Genomic DNA, 20,297 nt, shown 5'->3' on the forward strand with positions numbered 1-20,297 from the left:
TTATGATATTATTTTTCCTATTTATAATGGGAAAAATTAACGTATTTAAGACGAGTTTAAATTTTCTGACATTCATTTTAAAATAAATAATTGACTGGAAAAAATGCATACTTGTAATATCATGGTTTCATATTGCTACAAGGTAATACAATTGAAAACATAAATAAATAAAAATTGCTTCGACATTGACGCGCGTCAAAATCGAATGCTTTGAAGAGAGAGGAAAGCATCCTATGATATTATTTCAATATATTGAATTTTATTACAAAATGTTTGTATTTAGGCTACAACATGTAATATAATAATTGCGTTTGGTCTAGACCCTTATGAAAAGAAAAGCTAAACTGCACCACATTTACTGTTGTCTCGACAAGACACTTCGTCGGTTTACGTTTCAAGGAAACACTCATAAATGCGAAAATGTTTGTTATACGTGCAAAAATTAACGCATCTCTTTTGAGTTATTATAGATCACGTTTGAAACGTTTATCGTTTTGAGATCGAATCACTGTGTTATATCACAAATATTTCGTACGAAATATATAAATTCCACTAAATGCGGACGTGCCGTGCATAAAAGCAATAAAAATATATACGATTGTACATATACATCATCTGGAAAAATCCAAGTCGCGTATATTTTATTTTCTGTTTTTAGTTTTTATTTAGCGGGATTAAAAGTCTGTTAAAAAACGAGTCTTCGGACATATCGAACAATTTTTAAGTTCCTTTACACAAGTGTTCACGGTTCTTGTTCTTTTATTTATTTTTTTTTTTTTTCTATCAAAGAGATTAGATTTTAATATTGGTACGTGACACAACACGAATCATACGAAAGAATACTTTATAGAAACTTATTCGATTCTAATCGTCATTCGAACGTTCGATCGAACGAAGACATACGGGAATTCGTATTTTCCTTGAAGCGCACCCTAAGAACGAATGGTCCGAAGACACACGTTACAATTAAAGAAGACAATAGAGATTGTACATTAAACAGTATACAACCGAAATATATCGTATAGGTGTAAAAATAATAAAATTAGCAGTAGTAAACTCTCTATTACATTATACGACGTGTAATGGTGTATAATCGTTTAATTCGGTTACTAAACGTTCGACGAAGTAAAGGAAACTATCCCAAGCAGCTAATCCTACGATAATGTATTTTCTTCTTTTTATTTATATAACTTCTATTTATATTAGGTATGCACGTATGCGTGATAACTAAACAGATACACGATTTTTGTGGCGCAAAGACACTACCAGCTTTGCTGATAAATCAAAGAGCAGGAGGCTGTTGTATGATTAACGAAAGTAAATAAACAAAAATAGTATTTCTATTTTCTTTTCCATTTGTAAATATATCATTTCATTATGTACACAATTGTATCTGTTCAGTGAATCACTCGATCGAATTGATTTCGTTTTAACCCATTTTCCGATATTTAAGCATCATTAAAATTTCCTCGAAAGTTTAATATTCAAGGAAAGGATTCAACGAATAAATTTTTTCAAGCTGCGCTTTTAGGCACGAGCAATTCTGACCTTGCGTCAAGTCCATAATGACGTACAATAATACGACATATTAGTATAATATATCTTAATTAATATATATATGCTTTTACCTTTTCCTTAAAAACTTAAAAATATCTTTAAAAAGACATTCCAAAACAAAAATGAAAAAATAAATGTTTAATGTATATGAAAAATAAAAAGAAATTAGTATTTTTTGTCAATATGGTTGCACATGCCTAGAAAAATTATTATTCGCATGTAGATATATTTACGTATTTGTAATTGCACGCTATAATAGAATAAAACTTTTATCGTTTTTAAACTAGTTTTCGATTATCTACATGCTTGACATGTTAATTTTCGTTAAATTCCCCCCTCTCGTCCCCTCATTTTTAAAAAATTGGACTTGCAGCCTCCTGTTCTCTAATATAACTATATATTCAATGTTTGTTTTTTTTTTTTTCTTTAATATAATTATCAAGTAAAATTTGTAAAATACAATATTATACTACCTATCATAATTTCTTAATCTTTTCTTTATAAATAATTATAGTAGTAGTCTTCACACCATTTGTTAATTTATTATAATCGGATGCCGTTTTCTTTTCGTTTTTTTTTTTTTTTAATTTAAATATTACATTTGTGCCCTTTGCACTAATTCAGTTTATAGTATTCTGCGTGACTGTGTTTGTGTGTGTTTCTGGGTGTGTGGGTGTGGGTGTGTGTGTGTATGGGTAGGTGCGCACGCGTGTGCCTGTGCCTGCCTCTGCCTCTGCCTCCCTGTTGTGTGAATGTGTGTGTGTGTATATATATATATATATAATACATGTAATATAATCTAAAGGACTTATAATATTTACATATATACATGTAACAACGGCGCATAGTCCGAATTTGTAAATAATTTTTTCCGATTATTACTAAGATCGACTTCATTAACAGCAAACGTTTATTCGGGAAAGGACATCTACACACCTACGACGGATTCGGATGTAACTGTGTATGAATTTCATCTGTGGATACTAATAGATTAATAGTTAAAATTCTGGTCAGATCTTTATGTAACTTTCCTCTAGCGTAACGCAATTTGTTCTTCCATTCTCATTTTGCGTTGCTACTAGCGTGTGGTCGTTTGCTTTATATAAATTTAATCAAACTCGAACTAATTACAAAAAGCTTATAACCCTTAAGAAATAGGCTCCATTGTTAGCGATATAGTATATTTCCCTTTTTTTTTCTCGCTTGGCCAACCTTGGATTTGGTTTCGGCGGCTTTCTTTTCTTTCATTCTAGTTTTTCTTTTCTTTTCGTTTTTTAGTCTGAAAGTGCAAAGAATTCAAACAACTGTTTGCTTAAGAGGTCAAAGAGGAAGACGATTCTAATTCTACGCATTTCTTAAGATTTAAAACATTACAGTACGTATTAGTATAAAATAATGCTAGAACGTACATCGTTATCTTTAATGTTATGCAAATACTCTTTCTTTCGCTATTTCAAACATTCCAATGCCCCGATATATACCTACTTTTTTTTGTTGTTAAATTTACGGTTACATTACACGTAACTAAACTTCTTTTATGTTTCTCTTGTACTCATTCCTCTCGAGCAAAAGTTGCGATCTTACCTGGACCGTTAAAATACGCCTTCGTAATTCAGTACATCCTACCTAACGATTCAGGGTTGGCCAAGATCTCATTCATGCTACGAATCAAGATCGTCCTCTCTCTGGCTACTAAAGTAAGATACCAAACCGCCGAATTCTCCGGAACCTTCCTCGTCGTATTGTTTACTTTCAGCGCCGGCATCGTTTGGATGCGCTTGCTGTTGAGGCGGCGGAGGCTGGGGAGGTGGCGGCGCTTGAATGGGCGGTTGATTGTCCGCAGGAGACGAAAAGTGATCCGCGGGATACGGAGAGCCTTGGTACGCGGCTGCATCGTCTGCCGTGGACATCGGCGGAGGAGGTGGATAGGCACCGTAGTGGTAGTTTGGCGGTGGAGGCGGATGATACGGCGAGAAATTGCCAGGTGGTCGGTTAGGAGGTGGCGAGGGTTGTTGCATACTATGGTTAACCGGAGAAGCATTTGTGAAAGGTGGCATTTGATGCCTGGGACCCATTGGATTGTCTGTGAACCTGGACAAAGGAGGAGGCCCCCTAACGTAAGGAGGGGGCGGAGGAGGTGTAGGACCACCTTTGGCCAGAGGACTTCCGGCAGCTGGTGGAATCATTGCGGGTCCGGGCCCGAGCGGAGAACTACGATCTCGATTATTAATCGATATCGGTCCTCCGCCCGACGGTGACGGATCCATCGGATGATGAGACGTATGATACATTTGCGGACCAGACACTCTCATTCGCATGGGCGGAGTTCCTGATCTCACAGCTGCAAAGTGAGGCGGCATGGATGATTGACCCGCTTGTCTGTACGGCGAAGGAATCCTGCCGCGCGGTTGCATTTCGTAACCCGTTCTAGGTCCACCTATTATTGGACCTGTTGTGTTCGGTCCTCCAAAGTACTTGTGCCCCATCGCCGCGGCCGCAGCGGAGAACGATTGCGGGCTACTTGATACGGGCTGAGATTGAAGCATTCTGGTAATAACGGAAGACTGTTGTTGATTGTTGGGTGGTAACGTTGGGTAAACGGCCTGTGAACTCGGTGTCTGCGAGGAGGGTGGTCCTTGCGTCGTAACGATACCGGCAGGTGGTGTGGACGGAGCCGATCCAGAGGTACTACTACCTGGTGTAGGAAGTACGTTAGGTATATCACCAGGTTTCATCTCCGGATTCGAGTCGGTGCCCATACCGATTAAACTAATATCGGCGACTGACTTCGCCGCCGCTTCCGCGGCTCTAGCTGCCTCCAGCGCAAGAGTTTTTTTACCTTTGCCGCGTCCTCTTCGTTTAGGTTTCATCGAAGAACAGTCAGGACTGAAAAGTTGTCCATCCGGTCCTGTCATCATGGGGATGTGTCCTTCGCTCGATCTTTCCGCCTCGGGCGTCATGATGGTAGACATATTGGGAGTAATAGTGGGCGATATATTACTCGGTACGTTCTGCGGCACATTGACAGGTAGAGTAGTGGTGTTCAGGCTTGGAGCCCCGTCTCTGCGCATTTGTTCTGCAAGAATTTCAGCTTTACTCCGACGACCCCTTTTTTTTTTCTTTGGTACCTCTCCATCGATTCCTTCCGGTGCATTAGGGTCACGTTGCCTTTCAGCCGCCAATATTTCTAACGCCTTTAATCGCGCCTTCTCCAACTTTTTAGCTTCTCGTTCTTCTTTCTTCTTCTTTTTCGCTATCTCAATAGCTGCGAGCTCTAATTGTCGTCTACCATATTCTTCGTCTTCCATCATCATCTGTTCTAGCTGTTCGTCATCTAAGTCGGCTAATTCACCGGGTCCGAGTCCTGTTAGGGAACCATCTGGAACATCTCCGGTGAATGAACCTGCTGCCGACATGGTCGTACCAGTCAATCCTACGTTTTCTGAAAGATTGTCATCAATTTTTGAATCCATCTCTCCTATAGGATTGTCAATGACGTTAGCCATGATATCCTTTTCCCCTTCTTGGTCATCTTTTTTATGAATTATAGAACCAACCAAAAAGTTTTGCTTTCGTGCTTTATTCTTACTACCGGGTTTTGGACCAGGTTTTTTTCTCTGTTTTGGTGTTCCATCGCTTACCATTTTTCGTTTAGCTCCAGGACTTTTGCTTTTCCTCGATTTCCTACTTTTTGGCGATTTATTTTTTAATTTGTGACCATCCTTTTTCGGATTGTAAATGTCACCTGCAAGATACACGTTCAATGTTAGTATACTTGAACTCAATATTAACCGTTTGAGTCCCAAGTAGCGCGATCGCGCCGATGCCATTCCATGTCGAAAAGTGCCGACCCCGATAGGTTCAACCGACGGTGCGCTTGGATCCTACTTGCAACAAAGTTTTCGTTATGTAATTATTTAAATTCATGCTCGTCAAAGCATAACGTATAGAGACCTTTATCACATTTTCCACATATTAAAGTTTCATTTCTTAATGCGGTTAGTGCTGCAACAGTGCACGGTTAACTTTTACCAGATTTATTTGGGACCCAACAGCGTTGGGTTTTTTTTTTACAACTGAACAGAAACTTGTACCGAAATGAAAAATACCGGTATTAATTTCATATTGTTATTATATTACACTTATTAGTAGTCTCCCATATCGAACTCGATATAATGCTGACATTGTTATGATTGGCTGGATGAATTGCGGAAAGTTAATCGTGCATTATTACATTGGTTTGGTACTTTCCAACCAAGAGAAGCATTATCGCGTCGCGTGACACTATTCGACACGGTTTTTTAAATTATCCCTGAGACTCAAACGGTTAATATGTTTTAAGAAATTACCTGAATCTGAACCTTTGTCAATATCCGCATTTACATCTTCACCTTCGTTCACAATAAACTCATCCTCGCTTTCTCCGGTTCTTCGCAATGCCTTTTTTAATTCCTAAGAGCGTTATAGAAATATGTAAGGGCCTTTACATAGTAGTATTATATTATTCGTTATTTAATTTATTACCTCTTCGCTATCCGTCGCGATTTCTTCTTGATAATTTATTTTTCTACCGCGAGTTCGTCTACTTAATATTTCCTCTTCTTCTGGTTTGTTTTCGTCTGGAAGGCCACCGTAAATAATCTAAAAGCGTAATTAAATTCTTAACATCGGATTATGTCAAGAAACAACCAAGTAATAGTTACATACTTTTCTTCGAATGGTGGCGGTCTTCTTTGGTTTCACTGTACTTTCCTACAATGAATTGAGGGAAGTAATTTAAAACATAAAAATAAAACGCAAACATTGTGTTAAACTTACCTTCTTTTTTTTCTGCTGCCCTACTTCTACAGCGGCAGATATGTTAGGTATTTCCGTTTTCATTTCCTCCAATTTTAAATCTTTCATCTCATTAATGGTCATGTTCTCATTATCTTCATTTGCATTCTCAAGTTTGATATCCAATACTTGAGCCATCACGGGTTCCTTGTCCTCCAATTGCGACTGCGTTTCACCACATTGTTCTTCGATTCTTGATCCGTCATTTGATTCATCGTTTTCGCTTTGATTATCTGATTCAATGATACGTTTTCTCTTTTTTTTCTTTCTGCTCTTAGTTTTTGGTAATGTCTTATACCTAGACATCGGTATAGTTTTACTTCTAAAATAAAATTTTGTTATGTCTATAATCTAATTTGTTTCTGTAACAATGAGGAATATCTTACTTTTTCTTTCTTTGCCGCCATGAATTATCACTGTCTTCGTTATCCGAATCCCATGTAGATCGAGATTTTTTCCTTTTTGGCCTATCACTTTCTTCGCTATCATCATCGACTGTAAAAAATTTCGTTATTTAAACATGTCTCTATATTATATACAAATAAATGTACAATGTTAAATTGTTTTATTATACTCACTAAAGTCTTCCTCGTAACGCATAGTTCGAGCTCTGGTACTTCTTCGTACTGATCGCGAATCTCCTTTTTTACCACGTCGTTTTGTATCAACAAAAGTGCTTTCATCAGAAGATGTCAAATGATCGTCAAAATCTTCCTCCTCTTCTGAACTTGTGCCTTTAAAGTCTTCGTCACTTTCTGGATCATCCTCGCTGCTTATATCAAGACTATTTAATTTACGGTGTTTCTTACGCGACAAGAATTTTTTTACTACTCGTTTATGATCTTCTTCCTCCGCGTCGATAACATCCTCTCCCTCAATTTTGTATTCTTCGTCACTGTCTCCTTCTGATTTCTTCTCGATATTATCTTTGTTCTCTTGCATCATCTCTTCGGCGCTTAATATCTCGTTTTTAAAATGAAGCTAGACACAAATTTTGGATAAAACCATTTAAAATGCGAACGAACGTGGTCGCTCCAGAAAGTACGTAATGAATAATGTTACCTCAGCTTCTTCTTTTTTCGCATTAACTATAGTTGCAATGTCTTTTCCTCTTCCTTGATTCCCAGCTCCCTGAACGGCTTCTACTTCGTCTTGAATAGCAGCATTAATCATCGCGTCATAATCATTAAATTTGTATCTATTAGCAGATCGCCTTTCACGTAACTGGTACACAGGTTCACTCTCATCGCTGCTGGACGTTTCTGAACTCGAAGAAGAAGACGCAGACGACGATTCTGTATAAAAAAAAGAAAAAAAAAGAAAAAAAAATTAATTATAATACATTAGTAATAAATTAAATAATTTAATCAAGTATTATGAAAGATATAAGAATCACCATTATCAGATTCTTGACTAGATGCCTTGGATCCTTTCTGACGTTGTGACTCGTTTTTGTGAAGAACATTATCTAGACTTATACCGACGAACGCTAATCTTTTTTTCCTTAAAACCTCATTTTCATGCCTTTTCGCTAACTGATCGTACGTTCTCAAACTTTCTCGTAATTTAGTCACAAGTAAATTCTGCAATTAATATTACAGATTGTAAATTTAAAGTAGAATAATTATTCGAACGATCTATTAAGGCGACAGACTTACATGTTGACACGGAGGACAAAACCAATCACCTTCTGGTATGAGCATCAGTGCAGGTCTAAGGCAAGAGCAGTGCCAGCCTTTATCGCAAGAATCACATAAAAGTATCCATTCTGGATGATCTGCTTTGCTACATTTCTGACAAGCATATTCATCGTCTGCTTCTTCGACATCACTTTGAGCTACGGATTAAGCAAAATTTGATGGTTTGTTAAAATAAACACGTTGCGTACATTCACCTTGCAGGTGATCGTTCAGTACCTTTCTGAGCAGTTCTAGCTCTCCTTAGTGGTTCCGATTCCTGATCTTTTTCAAGATCACTTTCTGGCGAGAACTCGTGATCGCTCTTAAAAAGTAAAGATCCTTCGCTCTCCATTTCCTCTTCTTCGTCTTCTTCTTCGTCATTTTCATTATCTTCGTCGCTACTAGAGCCTGAGGAACTCTGCCACGGATGTGCTTCGTTAAATTTAGCCAACATCTTCTTCTTTTTCCTCTTTCGACGTTTCCTTTTAGACTTTTTCTCCTTTTCTACTTCTTTTATTATGATTTCCTCTTCGCTTTCCAACTGAAAAGTTACAATTGTCACGTAACATATTAATACTACTTAAAAATTGGTAAAAAATGAAAAATGTACTTTTTGTTTCTTGCGTTTCTTTTTCAAGTCCGTGGAATCTTTCTTGTCTTTCCGCTCGCTCAAACAAGTTTCTTCTTCGATTCTTCGTTTATCAGCTTCTTCCTTAATCTTTAATTGCGCTATTCTTCTGGACTGTCTAACAGGAGTCTCGTCTGGTGCTGCTCCCGAATGTACTTCAGCAATATCTCTTCCTACTTCGAGGCCCAAAACCATTTTTCCTAGAAGAAGGAATCGTTGTACAAGCTAAATAGAACGAAACCGTCTCGTAACTTGTTACTTTAAACCTAAACAGATTTAACTTACTTTTCTTTCGTTTTTTTTGTGAAATCGGTGTCATATTCAAATTGACATCGTTATCAGGTGGTGTTCTATCAAGATGAATCTCAGGCGATACTTGGTCAGGAACTTGATTACTCTGATATTGAAGATGTTTCGTTCGAGTTGAACGTGCATTTCCTCTGTAGCCACGCCTTCGTCTTCCTCTGGGACGCCCCCTTGTTTTCCTCTCAAATACAATCGAATGAGCAGTGCTTTGGTCATCGCTAGCATCCTTAAGTTCCTGTCCTTGGAATTTCGCCGAACTACATTTCACAGCCTCGTCCTCCGAACTTATCGTCACAACACGACTTTCCTCGACAGACTTTCGTAATTGTTTATCGGTGATACGTTTCCCGCGTAACTTTATTCGTTTACCTCCCATCATATCTGCCTCCTCCTGTTTCATTCCGACGTCTTCCGAGTTAGACTCGTGGGAACTGTTACGCCGTTTACGCGATACTTTTGAAGACTCTGTAGAATCCAATTTCCATCCTTCGTAAATAAGTTCGGATACAGGTTTAACTCGTAAGCCTATTTTAGGTACAGATACGTCACTCTGCTCGGCATCGGCCAACTTTTTTAACGTATCTTCATCGGTACATGCTAAAGGATCAACTTCTTCGGAAGCAGTATTGAACAGAGTTTCGTTATCCACTCCCATAGAGTCGTCCGACGATAAAGAAATTTCTTTGATCTCGATACTTTGAATTTCCGAGTTTTCTTCTTCCTTCGATAAATTTTCAACATTATTTTTTTCTTGAACTTTGCTCGATACGTTGTCTGCCACTTTGGCAAATGTATTCGACTTGTCATCTGTATCGGACAACGCGTCTCCGCTTACTTCAGCTTCACTTACCGGTGCTTCCGCTTCTTTAAAACTATCCAAATTTTTATCCAACTGCACTTTGGAACTTGTAAAATTTTCTAATAATTGATCATTAGACTCTACACATGGAGGCCTGGATTTTAATGGAGGAACATCTTGAATATCAGAGGGGACGACTTGGCTTAATCTTTTACTAGCTTCTTTTTTAGAATCGTTTCTCGCAACAGCTAATCCCGATGCTACCTCTTGCACGCCAACTGTTACTTTACTGTCATTCACCACACTCGGAATAACATTTTCAGGGAGAGGTTCTACGGTTTTACTTAATATATGACGCGATTCGTTATGCCTCTCATGATTTTCTGATTTTTCGGACATAAAATTTACAAATTGTAAATTATCCATAGGCTTGAAATCTTCCGACATAGTTGAAATATTATTCTTATATATTTCTGATTTATTTATACCTGAGGATATATTGTCAAATTTCAGCGGTAACATAGTTATCGAGCGAACGGACGCGTCGACGACGCATTCTGTTAATTCTTTATTTTTATGAGTTTCTTCGTGCAAATTCATGTCGAATTTAGTTTGTTTATCACTGAATTCGGAAAGTTCTTTTAATTTTTTATACGATTCCACGTTCGAATGCCCCCCCTCCGTGACATGTTTTATTCCTTCGGGTTTAATAAATTTAACATCATTATCCAAAGTTGCCAGAAATTTTTCTTCTACAAGCTTTGAACGTTGTTCTTTGAAATTTGCATTAGTTATCTGATTGCTAACATCATTGGGTTCAATGCCATCTTTAGCTTGTAGAAGGATTCCAATTTTATGCAACGATTTAGAATCACCTCTTTGTTCAGAAACCAAATTTTCCACTTTCTCTGTAATCGAAACTGACCATTTGTTTCCCTCTTCAATTTTCATGGCGTCTATTAAATTGTTTGTTTTGCTTAATGCAGAGTTCATACATTCTTTGTTTAATGGATTATATAATAGATTTTCAGGATCAGTTTCAGAAGGAACTGTCAATTCCGTGACATTATTATCCTCTGAATTATTAATAATTTTGTTTTCGTTTACTGATATGATGCATTTATCGTTTAAATTGTGTTGAACAATAGTACAATTATGTTCTTCGCCAGCCGTTTCCTTCTTACTAAATTGATTTTGTTTACGTTCAGCTTCTTCATTCGCCACTTTTCTAATATTCTTTTCTATCAATGAATCCGATTGTTGATAATCAAAGATCGGATTTTGTACATTATCGGGCAATGTTTCTTCTTTCTTTGTAGTTGGTTCCTCAAGATCAATTTCTATTTCGGTCGGCTTCTCCGTATCCACAGTTTCTTCTAAATTAGTTTTGGTTTTGGTTGATACTGTTTCAACGGGCTCGAAAACATCGTCGCTTCCATCGTTGGAATCACTGCTGTCGTAATTGGGTACTAACGACGATTGCTTAATTTCGCTAATAGACTCTTGAGAATTTTCAGGACTTGCAACATTCAACCGATCCAATTTCGACTCTTCAACATTTGATTCGTCAATAATATAATTTTCTTCTTTAGGATTATTTGTTAAATCTTGCTTTTGATTTTCTTGAATATAATTTTTAACATTTTTGCACCGATTTCTATTATCATTTTCCGTAATTGTAGACGACTCTGACGCGGTATTAAAAGATCTTTCCTCGATATCTGCGATCTTCTCCGGTTTCTCCGTTGTTTCAGGAATATCAAACGCATCGGTTTCATTGGTTTCATTTTCCTCGCCAGAGAATGAACGTAATTCTGACAAAGTATCATGAGCATTCTTCTTCTTATCCGGCGACAAAGATTCAGGGGAACGTATCTTTTCTTCGTGCAATTTAACAGCAGGTTCCAATGAAATATTGTTAACGATCGTATCTTTGTTCGATTCTTGATCGACACAGGAACTTCGGTTCTCCGGTATAACATCCGCAAATTCATTTGCAGCTTGAACTAAGTTAGATAAATTTATTCCTTTTGTAGTCTCAACAACATCAGATTTCGATGGTTTAAAATTATTTGTGTCAGGTACTATCTCTGGTAATACATTGTACATAGGACATTCATCTTTGAAAGACGATTTCTCAGAATGTAATTGCATTTTAACACCTTCGTGAAATGAAGTATCTTGAATGCAGACATCGCCTGAGCTACTTATCGTAGGAACTAATGCATCTTTGTTATACTGTTCGATTGATTCGGAACTAGTAACGGTAGAATTGTCCGCGAAATCTAATTCAGTATTAATGTCAGGCACCGAGTTTTTGATAACGGAATCAACTACTAGTGTATTTTCTTTCATTTCTTCAGAATCACCTGAAACTTCGTCTTGCGTTCCGACATCCGTTAACGCGTCGATTCTTTCGCTATTTTTATCATAATTCACGCACATTGAATCTGCATCGGAACCAACTTGGTTTTTCATATTTTCATTGTCAGTGTCTATCGATCGTTCCTCTTGGCTATCGAATTCTGAAAAATTATCGTTTTTCTCGCTGTGCTTGCTACAAGTTTCAGCAGGCGAACCGAATTCCTTTTCAGAAACATGTTCTATCTCTTTCTCTGCCGAACTATTCACTTCTTGATACGTGGAACGTTCTCTTTCGCTTGTATGATTTAATACGGAAAAATTATTCTCATATTCTGTTTCCAACTGTGAACTTTGGATAAAAGACGATGAACACGAATTATTAACAGATACCGAATTCGTATTTAATTCAACCTTTTCAAGTACCGATGGATCGGATGATTTATAATCGGTTTTGTCTTCGGAACAGGAAATTGAAATTTCTACAGCTTTGATAGCATTATTTTCCAGATACGATTTTTCATTTTGTAGTTGTTCTTCAAACGTATTGCACTCTTGTTCCAATGCCTTGCGTTGCGTTGATTCAATAGACAAGTTACATTGCGTTACAGACGGTATTACAAGTATACCGTCTACTTTCATATCTAAATCATCTTTACTTGAATTATTCGTACTATGAAGTTGTGATATCGTGTCCGACATTTCTCTCTCTTTCGGCTTGGAAAATTCATTTCTTGTATTTTCACTACTAGAAGTAGGATCTTGTGTGATAACGGTACTGCAGGATTTTGAATTTTCTTCAATGTTTAGTTTTGATTCCGAATTAGACAAAATTGTTTCTGCCGATGCACAATATTGTTCTACAGAATATTTCGAAGAAACTGTTTGTTCCCATGCGTTTGTAGTTGGTCCTTCAACATTCTCCGTTTTATCCTTATTATCATTTTCGCAGAGTGAACTGTTCGAGTTGGTTGTATACGATTTGATTTTCAATGAATTATTATTTGTTTGTGTTACGTCAAAATCGTCCGATTTATAGGAAGTAATTATTATATCTTCGACAGGTTTCGAAGAAGAAACGCATTCGTATTGCAACGTGTCTGATTTAGATTGTATAGTTGTCGAAACTGTATGATCGGATTGTGAGTCAGATAATTCTGACTTTGAGGTATATGAAATACAATTAGGCCCAAAAAAAAATCTTGGCGGAGACGAAGCTGCCAAGTTACATTCATTGTCTACTTTCTCTAAAGTGTCCATGGCACGCAAAACAATACTGTCCGAGTCACAAATATTTTCCACAGTGTCCTTTTCATTCATTGAACATGTTGTGGGTGTTACTTCTGTACAAGAGTTAAAGGCTTCCGATGTATCTGCTTGACATAAAGACATGGACGAATCGCATTGCATGGAGGACACCTTTTTCTGTTCGGTGGAATTCTCTTCTGCGCCTTTCTCCTGTGGATTTTCCAATTCCATATTCCTCTCTTGAAAGGTTGTATCTTCGGTATTTACAGAATTTCGGACAACCTTAACATCCTGGTGGCCTCCTCTAGTGGAATTTTTGCATTCAGTTTCATTTCTCTTCGGTGATATGTCTCTTTCGTTTGATATGATACTACTGTCGCATTCTGTCTTTTCTCCTGGTTTCCCGACATCCCATCTTGATAACCTTTTCACGGAACTACTAGAATTTTTAGGTATGATTTGAATACCCAACGTTGGTTTGAACTTGGGCTTTTCTTGCGTGGAGCCTACAATTTGACAATTATTCTTTACATTATCGCTAGATTGGGGGAAATTTCTGTTTAATTTTATGTTAGTTTTATTCGCTACTAACGATCCCGTGGACACTTCATTCATAAGACTATCTTTAGTTACGTTTTTATTCAGTGATAAAGATGAAGTGGCAGAGTCAGCTTCGTTTTTTGATTCGTTGCTTCCCTTATTGTCAGCCGGTGTTGTATCATCGCCAGGGTTACCTGTTTCACATTCTTCGCCAGATCCCTCCCCATAAAAAAAAATGATGGGTTCTTCTATCGCTTCGCCAAGACCAGGATTTACCGAATCGCAGTCACTCCCGGATCCTTCACCTTGAACCATCATCATCGGTTCCTCGATAGCTTCGCCAACTTCATCTCTCCAGTTAGTAGCAATTATTGATCTTTTGTCCATAGTTCCTCTGATTGGTATTACATCTGCTCTTATTCTTTTTAACATATCTTGTTGCATATCGTCTCCCTCTAATGAACGCTTCACCGGTGTCGTGTTCATCCTTAAAGCTGTTATTTTACTAGGATCTGGAAGTATTGCATAACTTGGTAATCTGTGATCTTCTTTGCTAGGTATTCTCGTAGTGTTATGATATGGAGCAGACGACATGTCATAAGTAGGAAATGACATTTGTCTTTTACTTAAATCTGCCACCATTGCATGATTACGCATCATCACAGCCCGTGCATCGTACGGTAGGTTCGTAATCTCTGGTTTATTTAACTTTTTCGTGCTAAGATCCATTTCTCTATGCTGAAAATCTTGCGTTCTGTAACCAGAAGAGGGTATGTCTATACTTTTATTAAATTTTCGACTAGATAAATCGATTCCAGAGAAATCCATTGGCTTATTTTGTTCGTTAGTGCCTTCCCAGCCTCTGGGCGATGTAGACAAATCCATACCTCTATGTCCTCTAAGCGCACTGGCTTTTTCCATTTGACTTCTTGCATACAAATCTTGTGGTAATCTATCGTCGTCTCCATTTACCACGTTTCCCACAATACTTCCCGATTTCGCTAGATTTTCAGCAATTTTTTCCAACGATTTCATTGTGTTTGGCTTGTCATGTTTCTCAGATTGTATCCTTACAAGATTTGCAGCCAATTGATCTATTGGTTTGACAGATAATTTACAATGAGTTATTGGTGGCATGTCTGTAGATGGAAAAGAATGATTACTTTTGTTGGGTAACTTTTCGAACGGTTTTGTAACTTTTTCCATTAAATCTTCATGTTTTTTTGTTATATTCAATGCAGTACCGACGGATATTATACCAACCGATTCCTTCTCTTCCTGCGCTTGTTTTATTTCAGAGGTATTTACCAACTTAAGAGGAGACGTAATAACAGGTGTTTCAATTGATTTAAGAGGTATCGCCTCTTCTGCGTCAACTTTCGAAGCATTCGCTGTCGCATGTTCTTCAGATTTAAATATAGGTTTGGTATCGGATGCAACAGAAGTAACTGTTGTTTCTTGAGATGTCTTTGCTTCCTTTTCTTGGGATGGAATTGATTTCTTCTCCGACGATACATCAACTTTGCCATTTACAAGTTTCAGAGATGATACCGATACTAAGAGGGGCATCTCAACATAATTTGATTTTACCGTTTCTACTTTCATAGCTTCCTGGAAATCGTCCTCTTCGGTATTTTGTTTAAAACTTTCATCGTTTATTACATCCTGAGCCTCCATTTCTTCCTCAACATTATCTGTTTCGTTACTGTCTTGCTCATGTTCATCCTCAAACTCTCCACTATCTCCTTCCATCTTCTCTATTTTTTTAATATCTGAAACTTTAATTTGAATACCATTTTCTTGCACAGTCTCTTCTTCCAGACTTGGCGACGTAATCTGCCCTGTATCGATAATAGGTTTTTCGGAAATTTCGAAACTATTGCTATCTTCATTGATTGGAATTGGCCCAACTTCTCCATTGGATAAGGTATTTATAAGAGTAACAACACCTTCTCGATCCCTAGTATTAACAAAATGTTAACTAAGCATCTATATTGAAATATATTTAAAAGTAATTGAAACGTGCAGAATCTATGTAAATTAAAGACTTACTTAGCTACAAGTTCCCAATTTTCTTCATCTATATCTTCCTTATAAACCCTTATATTGCACTCTTCGTCAAGTTGACACCAATAAGCTAAACCAGATTTATCTCTTCCCAGTGGTTCCACACGTAACTCATTAGCCGCCACTTTATTTACTTCGTTTTTAAATTTTTGATTCAAGTCAAATTGTGTTTCCAAAAGAACCTGCAATAATAAAAATTTTACAAAATAATTTCAATTTTACAATTATAACTTAAGCTTTACTTAATATTTATTTTTCCGAATTAATTAATACATTAGAGTAATAATGTATATACTTTAAGTAAACGTAGCTTGACAGCAATACGGGCTTTCTTGTAACCAAAACGTTCGAGTTCCCATCCATCTTGATTAGAGTACGTATGGCAAAACTTAACCAATGCTCGTTCCCACTTTTCTGGCGATACCGTTTTACGTGTTTTACGCAATAATTTTATGTGCAGATCTATCAATTGTTGTGGTACTACAATAAAAAAATTATTTGTAAATATAGATAAATGAACATATGCGTAAAAGGTATCGAATGTTCATCTATAATGAAGTCAAATCTAAAATAAAGATACGATTTGCATTAATTTGCACTGTGCGAAAACGAAATGTAACAAAAAAAAATGAGATGTACAAAATTAGAAATTTTCATGTATTGATGTAACATTTCGATTTACATACGACTAAAAATATAAATATCGATTAATGGTACATATTTTTCTTCGTTAAATAACGAGTTAAATGTTTCGCATAAAATATGAAAGTTCAAGTTTCAGGGGTATCCATCCGAACTCGAGTATAAACTCAGGCCGCGAAAGCCTTAAATCTCAAAATATTAAAGTTTTTAAATACAACGAAGATTCAAATACAATACGTATTGAGAATTCGACGCGCGATTCATAACTCGTAATCACGTGTAACCGACATTGACAACAAGGGAGGTGGCAGCACGGGAGAAAATAACAACAGAGCCAGAGCAAATCAAACTTGAATGTCAATAATATTATTATTCGAGCGTATCAATGAATCGTAAATACAAGCGATTATTGCACATCATTAATTCACTACACTTGCCTAGTTACGACTCGACAAAGCTAGAAAAAAAAAAGAAAAAAAAAAAAGAAAGAAAAGACAAGAGATCTGTGGGAAATGGTCTCGAATTGTAGTGGGGCAAAAAAAGAAAAAAAGGATGAAAACAGAGTCATGAGTGTCGTGTTTACTCAGGCGAAACGATCGATCCGAAAATAACTGAGAAGCAAAGGAAAGTATCGAATGATGCGAAAAATGGTAGGAAAAATACGTTGGAACGTAGAAAGAAAAAACTAATATCGCACGCAAGACTTTTGGCCTCGCGGGGGCGGGTCAATCATTCTCTCACTCTTTCTCTCTTTCTCTCTTTCTCTGTCTCTCTCTCTCTCTCTCTCGCTCTTTCCTACACATACACGTATGCATGCTCGAGTTTACTCACCATCCTGCGTGTTTTCAAGCATCTCTTGAAGGCGCGAGATATCAGGATAAACGATGCCGCAGGACTTGCCAAAGCACTCGAGAAACGAACAGATCACAGCGAAATTTGGGTCACTCGCGCAAGAGGCTTCGTTATCGGACGCCATTTTTCCGCCGCTTCCCTCTGAGCCCGTCGCCGCTAGGCGATATACTACGCTAGGCGGCCTAACAACTCGTATCGCATTTTCGTGAAACTGCTTCCAGTCGTCGTAGTCGAGCTACAAACTCGTACGTGAAAACGTTAATGCAGTCAGGAAACGATAGAATGCCGGTCTTTTTCGAAGGTTCCGACGCCGCTTCCCGCTTCGTTGTTTTTCGCTATATACCTTGATGTACTACCTGCCACTCACACTCGCAACAAAACCACAAACGGACACGAACGAACACACGCGTGAAAGAAACCAGATCGGAAAGACAGCGGCGGACAGAGAAACGTAGAACCGAGGAAATTGTACATGCGCGACGTTACGTTGCCTCCTTAAACTTCCACTTTGTTTTAGTATCGTTTAAACGATTCAAGAAAACGAATACTTTCTCGCGCGCGCCTCTTCTCCCCTTAGTTCTCACTTCGCACTTTTCCACATATCACGGTGCTCAACTACAAACACACAGATGCACAGGCATAGAGATCGTTGCGCCTCTCGAGTATAATATACACAATGTAGTGTGTGCACGCGCGACGCGCGCGCGCGCACCTTTGGGCGCAATAATAACGATGCACGTAATCGTGGGGTATCGCATTCCCCGGATACGTTATTCGTACCTTGCCGTTCTATCGGTAAAAAGCAACGTTACTACCGAATCGCAGGATATATTAACAGTAGAGAAATAATAACCACTATAACGACCACACAATGAAAACGGTCCCCTTCCTTGCAGCTCGGCGCACTGGACATCGCCTTCCGAGTCCGGGCTACGAAACATTTGGGGGGTTCTCAACCTGTCACGACACGATACCCGATTACCTGCAAGCCTTTAAGCCGCGTTTCTGGAAACTATTCTTTCGCCAAATTTTTTCACTCTGAATCCGCTTGCTGGATAATATTGGGCTTTCAAATTATAAGTCAACGTTCACGAAACGTCATATTTTTAAAATATACATTTGCAATGCGATAACGAACGATATTTGATTGTTGGTCGTTCTATTAAAGGGGAAGGTGTTTCGTCCAACGCTGTGCGTTTAACACACCTTACATCGGTTAAGTGGCATCAGCTCGATATTCAACATTTCTTTGAAAACAGGAATGTTCGTATCGCTTCTTAATGAAACGAAATTCGGCAGTGATGCTGCAAAAAAAAATTAATTTAATATCCGTAAAGAGTATTTTGAACACCTAATCCGTAGGTGTTCAAAATACAGGGCTAAAGGTACGTGAAAATTACACGAGGTAGTATACAATGAGACAAAAGAGCTTCTGACCTTCGTAAATTTTCATATTCTTCAAATTAAAATAATTCATTTACCGGATCAATCGTAAAGGTATAAAAATTCTTATAAAAAAAAACTGCATACTATTTGAAATACAAATATTTGAATTGTCATTTAAAAACTCGAAAAATCTACTTCGAGATGGTGGGCTTGAAGAGTGTACGACACAACAAAGACGTACATTTTTAAGAATTAATATATTTTTGTCTGAAAAAATTTTAGAATACGAAACAAGTATATGTATACATACAAAAAGCTATTTTATTTCCTGTTTTCACGTTACATTTTAAATATCATTTAATTTGCATTCATAATGACGTCTACTTTGTTAATTTAATACTTTGATATTCTAAATGTTTCTATTCCAAATTTTATCCATCTTTGAATGTTCCGACTACAACTTTTTTCTCTTTCACAAAAATCCCGCCAAAGTACCGTTTCATTAGTACCAATCAGCGATCTACGTATCAGCGTATAGGTAAAATGTATACCTTTGAATGTCGATAACATCGAAAGAGCGCGAAAAGTTTACGATAGAACGTCAAGCGCACGTTTCAAGGCTCCCCCGAACGACGCTCTTGTTCAATGACGTAGTTCTGCGTAGTTCTGTGCAACTTTGAATAGCAATGGTAACGATTCGATCGATCAGGACCCAGTATAGAAACGAACATTTTGTTTGTTATCCTTACCGACCCTGCGGACACTCGCGATCGTTATGAATTACCAAACAAGCGCAAAGTAGCAACCACATACGAGCATGTATTATGCTGCGTTTCGATTTTCACACTGTTTACGACAGCCTTTACATGGCCTTCTACTCAACGGCGCTATACATCAAACACAGTAAACACGCCGACATTTCACAGCGGCTGAGATTGTGCTACTGCTGCGATCGATCGCAACAGCCAGAAACACGAACGAATGTACATGTATATCTATAGTCAGCGTAGAGACGAGACTCTTTGTCGACACCATTACGTTGGAAGTAAACGATAGAATCTTTAGTCGCAACGATTACTCATGTATCGTTTCTTGTTCTTACGATCAGGGAACGTTCCACGCAATATCTTTCTCCCTTTCAACGGAAAGCGAAACGGAAATCCATCCAACAGATCGATAAGCAAAGTTTTTAAAATATGAAACTTTTCGTATAGACGGTGCTGCCACGAGTATCTTTCGATTCGATAGCGCGGGAGACATTTCCGTAAAGTTATCGATTTCATTTATGCTTTCTGAAATTACTGAAAAGAACTCTAATCGTTGACCTTTCTCTTCGACACTGACATCATGCACGTTTCTTTATTGTAGTGTCGTATTTACAAATGCTTGATTAATT

The 20,297-nt window shown here is 37.7% G+C and overlaps 1 protein-coding gene across 6 annotated transcripts; it reads right to left on the minus strand.

Moving 5' to 3' along the window:
- Positions 1 to 3,054: 3,054 nt before the first annotated feature.
- On the minus strand, positions 3,055 to 18,446 carry LOC143340675 (uncharacterized). Of its 6 annotated transcripts, none has more exons than XM_076762902.1 (17): positions 17,495 to 18,443; positions 16,317 to 16,501; positions 16,007 to 16,203; positions 8,986 to 15,914; positions 8,683 to 8,900; positions 8,310 to 8,613; positions 8,052 to 8,230; positions 7,777 to 7,976; positions 7,456 to 7,690; positions 6,972 to 7,374; positions 6,780 to 6,888; positions 6,376 to 6,715; positions 6,265 to 6,309; positions 6,082 to 6,198; positions 5,907 to 6,009; positions 4,397 to 5,302; positions 3,055 to 4,252 (listed from the first exon to the last, which is right to left on the minus strand). In XM_076762902.1, the coding sequence occupies exons 1-17, from the start codon at positions 17,637 to 17,639 to the stop codon at positions 3,219 to 3,221; spliced, it is 11,649 nt and encodes a 3,882-aa protein (XP_076619017.1). In that variant the 5' UTR covers positions 17,640 to 18,443; the 3' UTR covers positions 3,055 to 3,218. The 6 variants fall into 6 exon arrangements, with proteins under 6 accessions (XP_076619017.1, XP_076619015.1, XP_076619016.1 ...); XM_076762903.1 differs by lacking the exon at positions 3,055 to 4,252 and having other exon boundaries at positions 4,862 to 4,999; positions 5,199 to 5,302; positions 17,495 to 18,446; XM_076762900.1 differs by having other exon boundaries at positions 3,055 to 5,302; positions 5,907 to 5,997; positions 17,495 to 18,444.
- Positions 18,447 to 20,297: the final 1,851 nt, after the last annotated feature.

Source organism: Colletes latitarsis, chromosome 3, assembly GCF_051014445.1.
Source record: "Colletes latitarsis isolate SP2378_abdomen chromosome 3, iyColLati1, whole genome shotgun sequence".
Taxonomy (NCBI): Eukaryota; Metazoa; Arthropoda; class Insecta; order Hymenoptera; family Colletidae; genus Colletes; species Colletes latitarsis.